This window comes from Sinohyriopsis cumingii, chromosome 6 (assembly GCF_028554795.1).
Source record: "Sinohyriopsis cumingii isolate HCF-2022 chromosome 6, ASM2855479v2, whole genome shotgun sequence".
Classification (NCBI taxonomy): domain Eukaryota; kingdom Metazoa; phylum Mollusca; class Bivalvia; order Unionida; family Unionidae; genus Sinohyriopsis; species Sinohyriopsis cumingii.
The window spans coordinates 154489791-154509114 of NC_142966.1; the positions used below are offsets into that span (position 1 = coordinate 154489791).

General features: G+C 36.3%; 1 protein-coding gene across 2 annotated transcripts in view; it reads right to left on the reverse strand.

The window, feature by feature from the left end:
• LOC149798310 (uncharacterized) overlaps positions 1-14933 on the reverse strand; it is a 238663-nt gene extending 223730 nt beyond the window's left edge. For both annotated transcript variants that reach the window (XM_089963443.1, XM_089963442.1), the window contains exon 1: positions 14811-14933. In XM_089963443.1, the coding sequence (XP_089819569.1) occupies positions 14811-14927 (117 nt within the window). In that variant the 5' untranslated portion in view covers positions 14928-14933. The remainder of the gene's footprint in view (positions 1-14810) is intronic.
• Positions 14934-19324: the final 4391 nt, after the last annotated feature.

Here is a 19324-nt window from a genome sequence, read left to right on the forward strand (position 1 = left end):
AAAATATAATTCTCATCTGAAAGCTATTTCATACTAAACTCCAACACTGATTTAAAATTACCTAATGCATACACACATCCAAGACAGATTTTGCCATCCATTTGATAAGGTATATACTTCCCAAACCTCTGGGTTGCACTCTTGCATAGGCTGAGAAGGGCACTTCATTTTCCAATTTAACATGGAAATAAGAATCAAGACAGGTTTTTGCTCTACTTCCTTCTTTTTATAACCCTAGCACTTACCACATGTGACAAAAAAAAAAAAAATGCATACTTTTTGTGCTATCAAGGTACAAACCATTTAATTTGTTGAGGGAAGGGAAGGCATGTGCATTTTTGTTCACTTATCAGCTCTTAAACAAAAATACAATTGCTCTGATTTATTAGTTTAAAAAAATTTAGTTTTATCCATCAGATTATGTAAATCAAAAATGCCTTTCCTACAGCACTGGTGTTAAAATTGGTATAGGAGGGTGGGGATTTTTTGGGAGGGGGTTGGTTTTGTTAAAGATTTTTCTAATGTGATTTTTTTTTTTTTTTTTTTACATTTGGGGCAAAATGTGCTTGGGTTGGCAATAAGAAATGGGGAAAGTCAGCCAACCGGAATTGCACATATTTGGCCCTTTCTTGAATAAAAAAAAAAAATCCTGAGAAAAAGACACTCTAGTTCAAAAGAAAAATCAAAATTCCCATTCCCAAGATGATTAAATGGTGTTATCACTTACAATGACTTGTACACTGTAACATATCTTAATCATTTTCTGTTTGATAATTTTATACAATTACAACACCCATTATAAATGTATACAATGTATAAATTAATATCCTGGAAACAGCAGCAGGTGCTTTCAAAGTGATTTGTTTGTGGCGGGGAGGTATGTAGGTGCTCTCCTGATGAAAACTTGCTCATGCATTTTTCTATTCTCTGCAAAGATTTGTGTTCATCAGTAATTCTCATATAATCAAATATAATAATAGTGTTTAGAAAATGATCATTTCAACTTCCACATTGGCTTGTAAATAGCTTAAAGAAAACAGGCTGACTATGATCTTAAACCCCCCCCCAAAAAAAAGAAACTTGAAGTATCATACTAGCTGGAAACAAAATTATCTTCAGAAATAAAATAAAAGATTGTTAAGCCAAGTGAAAAATCTGATTTCAAAAGCAATGCTTTTAAAATAAAGACACTATTTTCTTTTAGATGTGGAGGTGTTTGAAAAATGTGTGCATTGTGCTGTTAAAATTCTGTACATGTACAAACTTGGACATTTTCATTTATAATGTACTAGGGTGAACAAAATAGTACAGAAAATATTCATTTTAACACAGAACTGGAAAATTAAAAAATATACATCAGAAGCAAAAAATGCCTTTTAGTTGCCTACTAAATATAAATCTAATTTATCCTTTGAACCAAGATACCCTGCCATTTTCCACACGAGAACTTGCCGACCTGATTTTGATCAGCCACATCAATGAACTGACCAATTTCAGCCAAAAGCTGATGCACAAGATTTGATGATGTCACCATTTTAAACATAAGCTATGGCCTCGCCATGCTGATTGTCTTCAGCCCAAGTTTGCCCTTCAATGTATATTCCAGTGCCCCAGGTGAGCACCAATCACTGGACAACAAATTTTTACAAAAGTCATGTTACTGAAATAAAATTAGTCAATTCTTATCAATTTTTATGTGCTGAACACGAATATGACAGTCAAATTGCAAAATTGGCTCTAGTTTTTTTGTAATCTGCAAGAAATTAATGTTTACATAACGAAATGCATTCCAATAGTAAAAGGTCAACTGTAATAGCCTACCTATAAAAAATCAAGTCATTGACTACATCTTAGATTTCTTCGCCTGTCTCTTGTACAGCTGTTCGGGAGCATCTCTGAGGAGTGTCCAGCAGTAGTCAGCCAGCATTGTAGTGGACCATTTTCCCTGGTATCTTTGTTCCATTGTTGCGATATCTTGATGAAAACGTTCGCCGTGTTCATCACTAACAATACCACAGTTGCTAGGAAAGAAATCCAAATGGGAATGAAGGAAGTGAATCTTTAGAGACATATTGCAGCCAAGTTTCTTATACTTCATCAACATGTCTTCTACTAGTTCCTTATAGTTTTCTGCCCTAACATTTCCGAGGAAGTTTGTAGAAACTAGGCGAAAAGCATTCCATGCTTGTTTCGCGTCACCTTCCAGCAAGTTGTTGAACCGGTCATCTTTGAAAAGCTCTCGAATCTGAGGACCCACAAAAACTCCCTCTTTAATCTTTGCTTCGCTGAGTCGAGGGAATTTTTCATGCAGGTATCGGAATGCTGGCAAAGTCCGGTCAATGGCTTTCACGAAGTTCTTCATCAAACCTAGTTTGATGTGAAGGGGTGGTAGCAAGATTTTCTGAGCCTCAACCAGAGCTGGGTGTTGGATATTCTTCTCTCCAATGGCTACATTCTGCCTGTGAGTCCATTCCTTCCTCATGTAGTGCATTTCCCTTGCTCGGCTATCCCACTCGCATAAGAAACACATGTATTTTGTATATCCTTGCTGCAGTCCCATTAAAAGGGCAACTACCTTCAAATCACCACAGAGGTGCCAGCTGTACTTGTTATACTCAATGGAATTCAGTAGCTGCCTTAAGTTATCGTATGTCTCTTTCATGTGGACAGCATACGCTACTGGAATAGATGGAAGAATGTTTCCATTGTGCAAAAGCACAGCCTTGAGACTCAGTTTCGAAGAGTCCACAAATAGTCTCCATTCTTGTGGGTCATGAGTGATTTTTAAAGCATTCATGAGGCCCTCAATATCGGAACAGAATATCAGATTACTTTCCTTTCTGAAGAAAGGCTCCAATTGCTGGTGGCGCTTTCGATATGCAGTAATTGTGACATCTTCTTCTAGAAGATTCCATTGTTGGAGTCTTGATCCTAGCAATTCTGCCTTGTTCTTTGATAAGTCCAAATCACGAATCAGGTCATTTAGTTCTTCCTGTGTTATTCTGTGTGGGGTTGATGATGCACCACAGTGAAAATCTGGATCACTGCATGCTGATGGACCAGGAGAAGAACAGGTCGACTCACCTTTGTCTTCGTCAGATGAATCAAGAGAATATTCTGCTGGAGGTTCTGGAATAGGAAGTCCCTCACCATGTGGAACTGGTCTCAATGCAGACGGAATGTTTGGGTAGACTATTCTCGACTTCTTTCGCTTCGTTATTCCGCCGGAAAGAGGAGGAACCAAGCAGAAGTAACAGTCATTTAGGTGGTTGCTTGGCTCTCTCCACACCATTGGGACTGCAAACGGCATTGATGACCTTTTGCAATTCAACCACTGTGAAAGCTGTGTTGTACATGTAGCACAGCATATATGCGGAGCCCAAGGCTTGTCTTGGTCACCAATCTTGCATCCAAAGTAAAGATGATATGCCTTCTTCACTTGAGAATTGATACTTTTCTTCTGGTTGGCAAATGTCACTTCCCCACAAATATAGCAAAAATTGTCCGCGGTATTAACACACTTTCGAGGCATTACTGTTCTTTATTGTACGTAAATGGATACAATAATAAGTTTTATGTAACAGTAGCTTGAACTGTCTCGCACAACGTCTAAAATATTTTAAATGCTGAACCTATCTGATTGGGCTTTATATAGTACACTGCTTACGTCAGCTTCAGCAGCCGCCTGGCATTAGTATAATAGGCCTACACATGTATAGTACACTGCTGACGTCAACTTACTTCAGCAGCCGCATGGCATTAGTATTGCACTGCATCAGAAAATGATGCAATCAACTGTGGATGATGTGAGCATGATGGTATTATGCAATGTTACATCATTATTCCGGATGTTGCTGCAGTCCTACTGGAGAAATTTACACAGTGAAACATAGAAAATGAGGTATATGAATATCTTCAAAACGAGAGCCAATACAAATTTTTCACGGTTATATTCGTGTTCGGCACACCAAAATACTACAGATTAGGGCCTTTTCAAGTCAGTAATGATTTCACTGTTGACCAGTGTAATCTCAAGTCTTATTTTTAGCTAATGCATGCTTTTTCTTCTCTGATCCACTTAAAACAAGCCTGTCTCTCTTCATTCCCTCTTGAATTGGTTTGTGTACCAGGTTCAAATGTTGTTGCTATCTGATTAGTCACAAACATAAATTGTTAAATGCATCACTCAGGGGTGAAGAAATTGTCAAAAACAAGTTCTATACAGACAGATAAATTAAAAGGTTTTACATGTCCATAGGAAAGACCCACCTGTCTGTATTTTAACAAGTTACTAAACATAGTGAAGATAAAACTATTAAAATGTTAACTTTTTAAAACTGCACCATGCATTTAAATGCATGCAGTATGCATCTGTGATATGTAAAACATACTGGATATTTCAACATGTCTTATTTTTGGACTTTTATGGTCAGGGTTAAAAGACCTAACAAGAATGCATTCTTGATCTACAACTGCTGAATTAGTTTAAGCAGTGAAAGGGTGAATGCAAATTTAGCTTTGGATATGATATCCTTGACATTTTATCAGTCACAGCATGTCTGAGATACTGTTAACGAAATCTATGCAAGCAATTCTGTTGGTGTGATACGTTCCAAGATAAACTCCATTTCTGATTTGAACCTCACAAAGAAATTCAAGGTGATTTTCTCAGCTTTGCTTTCAAATATTCTGTGTTAAACAGGTTCTTCTAATAAATGCTCAATTTGACTCGTATTGTATTGACTGATCACTCTCATCCACAACTTTTTCTCAGATTTGGCATTTTGTTATAAAATTGTAATTGATACGTATTGTGCTTTGCATCTCTTTGGTTTATCAACTGTTTGTCTTTCCTGGTGATTACCTGTCCTGCCAACAATCCAAATGGTTTTGTCTGCAGTTGAGAGCTATCTCTTAGGTTATATTACTGTTCATTCCACATAGCATCACAATTTTTTATCCAATCAGCAATTCAGTAAATTTTCACTGCAGATAAAAGTACCTAATTCGTTTTAAATTCTTTGAAACTAATTATGTACATTTCACTACATTTAATGATGGTGACCTGCAAATTACTGAATTTACTGAACATACAATGTGCAATTGCTCAATATTTGTTGGCCTCCAGCCAAAGAAACTCGCATCTAAGAATTTTTGAACCTCCATTTTCTTTTTTTTTAAATTGTATTTCCTGTTAAGTTTTAGCCCATTTTGTTGAAGTTTCATTCAAATTTTCATCATTTGACTCCATCTTTAAAAGAATACAATCCATATAGATGCATTCCCTGGACAATGGATTTCTGCACCCCCAATTGCATCACCACTTTTTCACTATGTTTGGTGCACTCATGAAAAGATCAGAATTAGGAGCAACTTCTTTGAATGAATTAAGGGGTAGCTCTTCTCAATTTCAAAGTGAACAGCAAAATCTTAAGAATTGGCAGGTATGGCATGCTAGTCATGAAGTGAACTTGTGGACTTTTAAGCATGGAGCTCTAAAACTAAAGGTATTATGTAAAATCCATTGTCAGACATGACAACTTTTACACCTGATCCAAAAATCAACAGTCCTTTTCGATAACATAAATGTAAGCCCTCCTAACTTTAATCGCAGTGTTTTGTTTAAAACTAAAATCACGCAAAATCCTTTTTTTTTTGGGTTCTAGTGACCTTTGATCTTTTGACACCAAAATATAAAGGCTTCTTCCTCGAGTGCAAGCCACCCTCAACGTTTGATCCAGGTCTGTGATGTTGACCTTTGACTCCCAAACCAACAGCATTCATCCACAAGTGCAAGAATCGATGAAGTAACCATTGTTGAAGGAGAACTCATTGTCAATAAACAAGTTTGCTTTTTATCAGTCAGAGGGCCCTTGACAATTGACCCAAATACATGCCAACCACAAAGTTTGATCCATCTATGCAATGTTGTTGTCATTACTGTGGGCTTAGTGCAATCTTTTTTAGCACATGATAGGCTGGCAATACAAAGTCCACTGGCCAGGAGATCTAGTAGAAAAACCTGGAAAAATCCCAGGAAGAACTACCAACCTATAGGAAGCTACAGTATGCAATGCAGAAGAAACATTATTGTGCGAGACCATGATTCTTCTTTCAGTCACTGCGACCTTGACTTCTGATGTGTAGACTCCAAAACTCGCATGATTTCTCAACCCCATTTCAAGCTGTCCACAAAGTTTGGTAATTGTAGATGCAGAACTAAGGTGATTGTGCAGAAACAATAAAGTCTTCTTTTGGTCAGTGACCATTTCCTTTGACTTCAAAATTGGTAGGATACTTCCCAACCCAATATGCATGCGTCATGAGCATTTCATCAGCCCACACACTTACAGTACTTGAATGTTACCACCACTTGAAATTTCATCAGCCTACACACTTAACAGTTCTTGAATGTTACCACCACTTGACTTTTCATCAGCCTACACACTTACAGTACTTGAATGTTACCACCACTTGAAATTTCATCTGCCTACACTTAGAGTACTTGAATGTTACCACCGCTTGACATTTCATCAGCCTACACACTTACAGAACTTGAATGTTACCACCACTTAAAATTTCATCAGCCTACACACAGTACTTGAATGTTACCACTTGAAATTTCATCACCCACACACTTACAGTACTTGAATGTTTCCACCGCTTGAAATTTCATCAGCCTACATACTTACAGTACTTGAATGTTACCACTTGAAATTTCATCAGCCCACACACTTACAGTTCTTGAATGTTACCACCACTTGACATTTCATCAGCCTACATACTTACAGTTCTTGAATGTTACCACCACTTGAAATTTCATCAGCCCACACACTTCAGTACTTGAATGTTTCCACCGCTTGAAATTTATCAGCCCACACTACAGTACTTGAATGTTTCCACCGCTTGACATTTCATCAGCCTACATACTTACAGTTCTTGAATGTTACCACCACTTGAAATTTCATCAGCCTACATACTTACAGTTCTTGAATGTTACCACCACTTGAAATTTCATCAGCCTACACACTTACAGTTCTTGAATGTTACCAACACTTGAAATTTCATCGGCCTACATACTTACAGTTCTTGAATGTTACCACCACTTGAAATTTCATCAGCCTACATACTTACAGTTCTTGAATGTTACCACCACTTGAAATTTCATCAGCCTACATACTTACAGTTCTTGAATGTTACCACCACTTGAAATTTCATCAGCCTACACACTTACAGTTCTTGAATGTTACCAACACTTGAAATTTCATCGGCCTACATACTTACAGTTCTTGAATGTTACCACCACTTGAAATTTCATCAGCCTACATACTTACAGTTCTTGAATGTTACCACCGCTTGACATTTCATCTGCCTACACACTTACAGAACTTGAATGTTACCAGCAGCAGACATTTCATCTTTTGGAGAACAATATCAATAGTTCAATAAACTGTATCTAGGTACATCTTGACAGTCAGTATACTGTGGATATACATGAAATCTGTCGGTAATAAAAATTGCTTAGGCAAACAAAACGTTTTTCAGCACTATACATGGAAGCTAATACATTTATTTTGGTGGAGCAAGATCCTTGGAAAACCCATAAATGAACCTACAGTAAACTTTCTACACAGCCATTAACCCAAGACTCGAACCCACATGGATGGAGGCAAGATGTTGGTAATTTGTAAAGACAAGCACCTTAGACCACTCTGCCACTCATTGATTTAAAGTGGTACATATCATAAAATAAGAAAAATCGTTTATAACACCAATCCCAGACTAATACTTTGAATGCACATTTTTCATGGCAGGGTTGGGGACAGTGTTGAAACAATTCCACTAAGGCCCAACAAAATAAATCATCTCGTCAGCCAACCCCAACTTTTTTCTCCCAGGATTAATTTTTTTTGGTTCTGCCCAGCACTTGAAGCACTTAGTATTGTACCTGAAGATATGTTTTTTTTTAAAATACCTACCTATAATAATTTTTTAAACCAACGCAAAAGGAAACATGCCCGGGTGGTGGAAGGGAACCAAACCATTTGCATTTACAAGAGGTGGCTGAAGAAGGGCAATCAGATAAACTTTTGCAAGATGATGGTCCTACAGGACAAGTGACCTTTATACCAATATCAAGTATTATGTACAGTGTACAAAAAAGTGTTAAGCAGTCACAGGCCAAGTATTAATGACATGGGACAAGTGACCTTTATACCAATATTAAGTATTATGTACAGTGTACAAAAAAGTGTTAAGCAGTCACAGGCCAAGTATTAATGACATGGGACAAGTGACCTTTATACCAATATCAAGTATTATGTACAGTGTACAAAAAACTGTCAAGTAGTCATAGGCCAAGTATTAATGACATGGGACAAGTGACCTTTATACCAATATCAAGTATTACGTACAGTGTACAAAAAAGTGTCAAGTAGTCATAGGCCAAGTATTAATGACATGGGACAAGTGACCTTTATACCAATATCAAGTATTATGTAAAGTGTACAAAAAAGTGTTAAGCAGTCACAGGCCAAGTATTAATGACATGGGACAAGTGACCTTTATACCAATATCAAGTATTATGTACAGTGTACAAAAAAGTGTCAAGTAGTCATAGGCCAAGTATTAATGACATGGGACAAGTGACCTTTATACCAATATTAAGTATTATGTACAGTGTACAAAAAAGTGTTAAGTAGTCATAGGCCAAGTATTAATGACATGGGACAATTGACCTTTATACCAATATCAAGTATTATGTAAAGTGTACAAAAAAGTGTTAAGTAGTCATAGGCCAAGTATTAATGACACGGGACAAGTGAAAGTTCAGATTCAAATGCGATGAAGGGCATGTAGCCAACTTAAAAGTGTTTTTTTTAGCCCTGTACCAGTTTTTTTCCTTTTGGATTTCAGATTAAGCTACAATAAATGAATCTGAAGACACTTTTATACCTCTTAGAAGTATGAATGCAAACACAGACCTTGATTTGCCATTGAATAATGCACTGGTAGGTCATGGTCTACATTATTTCTTCTGCTGATTACTCATAAATGCACTGGCAGATCATGGTCTATATTATTCATTCTGCTGATTAGAGCTAGATCTGATTATGCAACAACAGATCCATGTCTGTGTAGTTTGCAACTGGGCTTGACTTGCATGTGAGTAAACGAGGCATCATTTTGTGGAAACAATAGAACACCAGCCTAACTCCAAGACTAGAGCACTGACAAAAATATTCTGTCCAAACATGGGGTCCTCGAGTGGCCGAGTGGTCTAAAGTGCTCACCATTACGGATCATTGCCATCTCACCTCCGTCTTTGGCCAATGTGGGTATTTGAGAAAGCTTGCCAGTAGCTTCCTGTGGGCCAGTTGTTCTTTCCAAGGTTTTCCTGGGTTCTTCCTCCACTATTTACGCTGGCCGCCATGTATTGCCTATCTTGTGCTGAAAAATGGCATTAAAATCTACAAAAACAACAACTGTCCGAACACAAAGAAATAATCGAAAAAAAAATAAATGAATTCACATTATTTATAATTCATTAATGGGTTACACAACTTTCAAAACTTCAAAGCATAGGAAAGACAACAAGTCGAGAACATAAGTCCAATTACTGGACAGAGGCCTATCTAGCCACTGCCTTGTCCCCACCATGTAGCAAATTAGTCACTACCTCATCCCAACATTGTATCAAAAGTCATTACCTTGTCCCCACCCTGTAGCAATAGTCACTACCTTGTCCCCACCCTGTAGCAATAGTCACTACCTTGTCCCCACCTTGTAGCAACAGTCACTACCTTGTCCCCACCCCGCAGCAAGTCACTACGTTGTCCCCACCCTGTAGCAATAGTCACTACCTTGTCCCCACCCTGTAGCAATAGTCACTACCTTGTTCCCACCCTGTAGCAATAGTCACTACCTTGTCCCCACCCCGCAGCAAGTCACTACCTTGTCCCCACCCTGTAGCAATAGTCACTACCTTGTCCCCACCCTGTAGCAATAGTCACTACCTTGTCCCCACCCTGTAGCAAGTCACTACCTTGTCCCCACCCTGTAGCAATAGTCACTACCTTGTCCCCACCCTGTAGCAATAGTCACTACCTTGTCCCCACCCTGTAGCAAGTCACTACCTTGTCCCCACCCTGTAGCAAGTCACTGCATTGTCCCCAACTTGTAGCAACAGTCACTACCTTGTCCCCACCTTGTAGCTAGTCTTTCATGATGCAGAAGCAACATTGCAAATCAAATTCGGTGAAGTCGGCTTGGACCAGATTCAAATGAAGATATTTCATAAATTAAGACAGTGATTATTATTTGCCATAATAAAAAATGTGGTAGAGCGATTTTTCTCGCAATATAATGTTGTTGCAAATATAAACTGAATCTAGTAAAAGAGAATTAAATTAGAGATGATGGAAAAACTTGAACTCTAGTAAGTACAACTTCTTGACCCATTTACGAGGTGCAGTTGTTTGGTGATTAAAATGCTGGATTTACAACCAAAAGGGTATGGGTTTAAATTCTCTCTCTCTCTCTCTCTCTCTCTCTCTCTCTATATATATATATATATATATATATATATATATATATATATATATATATAGGAGGTAGAGAGACAATACAATAGAATTTTTACTTACCTAAATCTGCACTGACCCAAATTTGCATTACCAAATGGACCATTTTTTTAATCTACTGCTTAAATTTCATTTCAAAATCTTGGTTATTTAACAATATTACAAGGTAAAACACAACAGAAAAATATCTTCAAAAAAAAACGAGAACAGATTTTTTGTGCTGCTTCTACCAGTTTCCTTAAAATGCTTTTTCATTCCATTACAGCAGATAGAATTGTTTTTTGTGGGGAGGGTTTGAGGGGGAATTTGCAGAACTAGTTTTGTCACCACGGGTCAGAAGAAAGTCTGAACATGACTAGATTGTATTAGCCATTAGACTACTGAAATTATGAACAATAGCTGAAAAGGAAATTTACTAGCATCATGAAAGCTGGCTTCCATTAATTTGGAGCCCTACAGAAACACAGCGGGTCACCTATGTCGCTTCACTATATAACAAGAAATTGAAATTTTTTAGCACTGTTATGTTTTATCAGATCTTGCATTTCAAGCTATTTAGAACAAAATGTTAGCAAACCATTGATGGGCAAACAAGGAGAAACTTCTGGGAACTTCAACAACAGCAGTATACTTGCATGCTATGCCAAGTATGCATAGGTGAAGTGAAGCATTGTTGCTGAAATAATGATTTACACAAGAAGAGATCGTACATTTTTGCGCAGTAGTCTCAAGTTCATCAGCTCATTCATCCCTAATACAACACTGATAATACTAACAAGGTGGCGACTAATACGTGCATATTTCAATGGTGGTCAGCACAAGTTGTGGAGGAAGAACTTGGAAAAACATGGGTAATAAACACCAACCACAGGAAGCTACTGGCCAACTTTTTCATATACCCACATTGGTCAAGCCCGAGATTTTAACCTACACGGTGGTAATAATAAATTTTAACCATTACAAACTTCCAGAATTGTCCTTTGTGCAGCCATCAGGGGCTGACGTTTTTGTTTGGGGGAACAGAGTAGGTATTTTCTTTCCAACTGAAATATTTGTTCTGTCTCAAGAATTATTTTCAACAGTAACATTGTTTGCATGTATCACCAATTAATGGCACCTCCTCACATCGACTGCTGTATGATGCCAAGTAAAAGTTCAAAAAATGTATACATGAACTGCAATAAAAATAAGGATAGAATGATGGTTGATTCATTAATGTTATCACCTACACATTGCCATCAAAAACATTTTAAACAAGTATACAATTTTAGCAAAATTCTTTTAAATTTTGCAAACAATTTCAGCAGTCATGTTTTATGAATTACAGTATTCCATTTCAAATCTTTATGACTTCCATATCTCTCAATTTCCGTCACAAACTGGGGACGATTCTTTTATATTAATTAGGGCTGCATGGCAAGCCATCATTTTTAGCTTGAAATATGCTAGCAGGAAGTTGGTAAATCTTGCTGGCTGTTTCTAACATTATATTTAATGGTTTTTATTTCATGAAAATAGAATCTAGTTTTTGTTTAAAGTATTCAGTATTGTAATTTGATGACTCGTCTGTTTAGCAAATCTGCCCCCAAAGATTCATATCAACTAAAATAACAATTATGTGGAAGGAACTAATGATGCTATAATGGTCACAGAGTACTTTAATCTAACAACATAGGTCTGTAAGCAACACAATCGTGTTGCCATGCAGCATTAATTGGCTTGTATTTGAGAAGAAGTAACAGAGAAAATTGTGTCTGATTATGGACTCATTTTTAAAAAATCCTTAGAACAACAAAAACATTTAACTTCTACTACCAAATACTATATAAAAATGTTACTTCTGTAAAATAGAACAAATTTGTACAATCTTCTTTTATTAATTCAGTTTTTATCTGCTGTGAAAGGACACATGAAAACAGATTGCCATCAAAATTACGAGTGATGCAGTTTAGTACTTTACTAACCACATGCCTTAAAGTTAAAAATCCCCAATAAAGAATTGCAATGAAAAATTCAGATTTCTAAGGATGGGGGCCCCAACATTTTCTCTTTGGAATCAAAACTTTTGGAATCATAGCTGCATACTTCATCAATTGCAATCAACGTCTTAAAAAGCATTTATTAAAGAACCACCTCTGCTAATTTGTGGGTAGAATGTTGTTTTTCCAAGCAGTGCAAGTAGCAAGCTTTTCAAACAGCTTCCTTAGAATTAAAACTGTCTGGATCTTCACCTAAATCAACTAAATCAAAATAAAAACCAGTTTCCGTAAGTAGTACACCTGAAGTTTGAGACTTGTACTACGAGATGACCATTCAAGGTGGCTAAATTTTTTGGAAAACAAGATATCCCTCCCCAAATTGTTTGAATGCAAATACTCTGATGCACAGAAAAATGTGTTTTATTTGGAAATTTATTTTGATGAGATTAAAGAAAAACAATATCCTGGTTAAAAAGAAGAACATCACTCCCTCCCTTTCTTTAAAATGAAATGGTTAAACCCTCACAATTCTGATTAGCTACCAACAATCGTTTTCTTTTTTTTCTCTCCTCCAGATTCTTCAGTTGTTATAGTCATCTGCAACCCTGACGTAATCATGGGATGAATTTCAAGTTTAAAAGAAAATCCTAAACATTGTTAAAATTTACATAATAATTATGAAAACACAACAGGATCTCAGTCAAATTTTTATCAAAATAATACTTATTTTAGTGGAAGCGACAAAAGACTGATGATACATTTTTAAGCCATGAAGGGAAGAATTTCATCTGAAAAATTGTTAAAGCCATGTTAAAAATCCAAAACACGTGCATATATCCCCCCACCCAGAAATGAGCAGTTCTACATGAATACAGATAAAAATAACTGATTTTTTTTTACAATTTATTGGAAAGAATGACTAAAAGAAAAGCATATGCTCCTGAAGTTCGATTTCCAGAAGAATAACGGATTTCTTCATCCACGATTTCTCAAGAAAGCTGGTTTTACATTTCTGTCAAAATGGCCTGTATTGGGAAGCAAAATTTCAATGTTGGAATGACATGACCATAAAGCCTGCAAGTGTGATGGGACCACCCATGTAATTTTCCAACACTGTACATAGCATTTATTCTTAGTATTTCTACCCCCTTTCAGTTGTGGCTGCAATATCATAACTAGAGAGGGCCTAGAAACTTTGTTAAAATAATCGGGCTCCAAACAATATTAAAAATTGTACTTGCTTTGATTTGCCCAAAAATGAAACATCACATTAGATTATCATATTACTTGGCGAAAATTCTATCACGATTCTCGATAAATTACCTTGGCTGGAAAGAAAATCCCAACCACCACTGTCCACCCCTTCAGGCACTTCCAAAATTAAATGGCCATTCCCCAATTTTCATAATAAAATGTAGGTTTAGTACACTTTCCATGGAATTAATAAGGATTACTTCAAGCATTATCGTGTGCTTATTTCCATATAATCTGCAACCAATATAGCACGATACAAAATAGCCATTTCTTTCAGTTTCACATCAATGTACCTAATTAATAAAGGGAAGGAACAAAAATCGCAAATCGGATCTCACATACTTGACTAAATTTTACAGATTATTTCGTCACAAGTAACATACTAGTCCTTTGGAAATATCACAGAAGCTAGCTATTATATTCACCAGAGTCGTTATGATTTTGTAAGCTATTATATTCACCAGAGTCGTTGTGATTTTGTACTTAAAATAAAACATGACACGTGTTTGATCTGCGAAAATTTAATGATGCTAACACGTCACGATTTACAGTAATTGATTTGGGAGTTCGGGTTTCAAATATGGATAAATGGAAAATGCATGACCCGACCCTTCATCCATTTTAACTCCATGCGGGCGACACTTGAATGCACAAAAAGTTAGAAAATTTGGAGAAACAAATTTCGTTTCATTCCTTATGCATTTGCAGCGAGGGCCGTAATGGTGCTTATTATTTTGAACCAACAGTGATGCAAAAAACATGAACGTTAACAAGTTCAAGTACTGCAACTTTTCTATTTACCTAAAAACAATTAAGTACCGTAACAATATATTTCGGAAAATTATTTACAAATTACTGTAAATACAACTTTGCATACTTCAAGACCTTTGGAGTGCTGCACTGAAACCATACCCGGATGCACGTGCACCCATGCATGCTCTCTGATGCACACTACATGCATACAAATGCACAAAAAAGTACCTTTAAACTTTACCTGCTCAGAAACGGCACGGAACAAACTAAACCCATCACGTGGAATTGGTTTTCGCCATAAACCTATGGCTCCTAAGTAATGGTCAAGTAGAGCCTCGGGTTTTGCCTGCTTCCTCATTGTCGATTTCAGTCTTAAAAGATCAAAACTTGCCGACTTACCGCGTGCAGTGACATATGAGTCACGTGATGCACTGGCTCCACGTGCGGTACATCAAAGGCGATTATGTAAAAACGTGATACTACGTAACAATTATGGTCCACTGTGGGTCAAAGACAGTTGGGCGCCCCCGAACATCTAATTGTATACTGGATAGTAGTTCAAAAATTTTTTTATAACAATAGGAGTTGCAATATTTTGTTGCTTCTTAATAACTGGAGACCTACATACAGAAGTTCCAGTTAATAAGATTTTTTTTTCCCCACTCGATAGCAATTGATTTATGGAGAGGTTAATTTGTCCCATTTAACGTGGCACCGGACCAAAGGCATTTGAAATAAATGGACTTTGAATACATTATAGTATTTCCTTCCTCATGTTCAACTCGAATATTCTAAGGCTTTGATATATATTCATACACTTAAATAAAATAGGCGTATACCGCCGCTAAGATCAAATGGTTGATACCCCTACGGGACTTAAGGAATTTTGTTACCTTCATGCATTGGCTACTTCCATTTCAGGTCTTCGCTGTCTTAGAGATATCTTTTTCAGCCAGAGTATGTTTATGCACACACACACACACACACACACACACACATTATATATATATATATATATATATATATATATATATATATATATATATATATATATATATATATATATATTCCGGTGGCCTAAGTGGTTAGAGCATCCACGTATGATGCTGGCGGTCACGGGTTCAAACCCCGGCTGAGTCAAACTAAAGACATACAAATGGTACGAACAGTTGCCTCGCTTGGCGCTCAGCATTAAGAGGTTAGTGCTCGGACTGGTCATCCTGGTGTCAGGATAATGTGACTGGGTGGGACATCATGCTACGTGTCTGCGGCATAATGCCCTAGTGCTAGACATCAATATAAACTGACATACAGCAGGAATCGTAGCGATATGACTGAAAAATTGCTAAAGCTACGTTAAAAATCCAAATCAAACACACAACACACAGAGCGTCCGCCTCGGATGCGGAAGGTCTCGGGTTCAAACCCAGATCTAGTAATACCAAAGACTTATAAAAATGTCACTAGTAGCTGCCTTGCATGGCGCTCAGCTTCAGGGCCGGATTACCCATTAAGCACACTAAGCACCAACTGAACAGGGGCACCCGCAAAAATTCAAATTAATTGTTGATGATAAAATTGAATGAATTGTACATGACCATCGAGTATTTTGATTTAGAATGATGGCAACACTGTTATTTTCCCACCTTTTTAGCTTTTAATATTGCTTCTTTTTTCTTTTCTTTTTTTCGAGTTCACGTTTTTTTTTGGGGGGGGGGGGGCACCATAATATATGCAGTGCTTAGGGCCCCTTAATCCAGCCCTGCTCAGCATTAAGAGGTTAGTGTTAGATCTGCTGTCAGGAGTATGTGACTGGCTGGGACATGATGCTGCATGCATGTGGCTTGATGCCCCAGAGTTAGATACATCATTATTAACTGTCACACTGATAAAGTATAACTGAAAACGTTTTAAAGCTAAGTTACAAATCCAAATACAACTTCGTGCAAAAATTCCTTTGTAAAGCTAAGTTACAAATCCAAATCCAACTTCGTGCAAAAATTCCTTTTATTCATTTACTTTTAATGACGGATAAATCTAGTTAAAAAGCTTTGAAAGCGACCGACCAATAATTTTTCGGAGAGGGAGGCTTGCGACTGTTTTTAAACGAAAACAAATTTGGGACCCCATTCAGCTTGAAAAAATCGACTTGGAACCCCATTCAGCTTGAAAAAATCGACTTGGAACCCCATTCAGCTTGAAAAAATCGACTTGGAACCCCATTCAGCTTGAAAAAATCGACTTGGAACCCCATTCAGCTTGAAAAATCGACTTAGTATAAAGAATAGATGTCTGAGATTCGGCCATGCGAATGGCAATATGTGAATTCTCAAATTCTTACGTTAAAATAATTTGTAGTTGCAAAAATGCTGAAAATATAAGCACCTGTTTTTAATGCTCGAAACTATTGGCTTCCTGATCACACATAAAAATAATGACCTTTAGCAAATATGAATTCTCCAAATATGTTTTATACAGTTATCAATGAGCGACAAAACAAGTATTTAAGATATCTTCACTGTGAGCCCGAACTTCATTCATAATACGAATCAATTCTGGGAACAAATTATACTAGACTAAATGTAAAATAAATTGTCCACACTTGAAAGAATGGTCAACCGAGCAAGCTACTTACGCATTACCATAACAAGTGAGGAAAACAATTTCGTACGAAAGGTTCTATCTTGTTACATGGATGATTAGTTGCAGGCAGATAAATCTGGCACGCAAACGTATAGAAAAACTACGATTTAGGCGAGTACATTTTTACAGTGATAAATATCTTCGCAAAATACGCTGTGCTTAAGTCTGTAACTATGTAAAATGGAAACGACATACACGATTTTTAAAGAGCAAAAAGTTGAAAGAGTTTAATTAAGAAAACAAGCTATATTATTTTTCAAATAAGGATTTGTTTGAAAAAGAAAATACTTAATGCCATTCAACTTACTCAGACGAAAACGTATATGCAGATGAAAGGTCAGATTATCTCCATGCACTAAAATATGTTTCTCGTCAAAATTGTATCAGAAAATAGGCTGAAGTTTTACCATGTATAATATATAATAACACATTATAATACATTAAAGAAAGTAAATAAGAAAATGAAATGAAACGTACGGATCAAACTAGTGTCTTAAATGTTAGCAGAAACAATTAGACGACAACATTAAAAATCGGTGAAACAATTACAATTTAAAACTACAAAACAGTTTTCAACAATGGCTACCCTCCTAACCATGCTGATGAATATAGCCAAGGTTATCCGGTCGTATACAAACTGTAATACTTCAGGTATCAGAACACCGAGAAATTAATAAACTTTAAAATATTTTAGAACAAAATGATGGACGGGTTAAACCTATGAACTAGCGAAGTGGAAAGGATGTGATGAATTTCTTAATATAAGGGAACCAGCTGAAAAAGTTATTCCAGTTTAACTAAATGTATGAAGTACATTGCAGAGACAGAATTATAAAGGAGTATATAAACTTTGTGGTTTTGAAAGATAACGGGTTTTTAGAATGTAACAGACGTAGGACATAAGGCGCATTAGATCGTGAAAGAACGATTGCCTGCATTAAATGCCAACGTGTTTCATTCACAAAACCAGGAAGAAGGGGAGGTAAGAAGTACAGACAAAAACATGACAAGTAAATACTAAAATCGTACACATCAAAAATGTGATAAGGTCACTACAGTGTAGACAATGTCCAAAGTGAATGCTATATGCCATTACTGAAGAAATGATAAGAGATAAAATTTATCAATTTCAAAGTGACTGCAACTACCTCTGAAAAAAAAAAAAAAACAGAGAAACACGTAGAGTGTATAAAATACAAGCTGGTTTACGGGATCAAAGCTAACGAAAATCACATAAATGTCGATGCAATCATAAGGACATTTCAATTTCTCTAATTTTATTCCAAAAGTTTACACCACCCATATCACACACACACACACACACACACATATATATATATATATATATATATATATATATATATATATATATATATATATATATATATATATATATATATTCCAAAAGTATACACCACCCATATCATATATGTATGTATGTATGTATATATGTGTGTGTGTGTGTGCGCGCAGTTTTACTGCCATTAACTGATGATATATGAGGGGTTTTAATATAGCAAGGACTAAAACAAAATCCAGTACATATTTGTCAAGATTCTGAAAATAGAATGTTCGAAAACATTTCGTTCGACATCTAGTTTTCATTAAGAGAAAAAATTACACAAATGGTACAATCAACATTGGAGATACAGTATGCTGTGAAACCCAATAACTAGAATGAAGAGAAAAGCTAATGAAGAATGCGAAAAGAAACGTAATAGGAAAGATCAGAAATGTAAAGATTGCATAAAATCAAGTAGCTTACAGTAATAGTCCATGAAAGGAAAATGACGGATTAGAAAGATGAATCAATAAAGAATTACGTATAAATGTTGGGGAACGTACGGTACATAGAGGTTATATGTATTTACCTATGAAAGAGAATTTTCGCAACATTTTTTTATATACAGAATTCTAAATAATGGACGTTTGATACAGACATAGCTATAATACCGCTTGTATAGATTCTGTAGAAAGAATTGAAGATTCTAGTCCTGACACAACGTAAGTACAGTGACAATGTCTTGCCAGTCAGTTAGATCTAATTCAATTTAATGGAAAAAAAGGTGTACACGGTGTACATTCAGCATGCTCAAAAATACAGCAAACGTA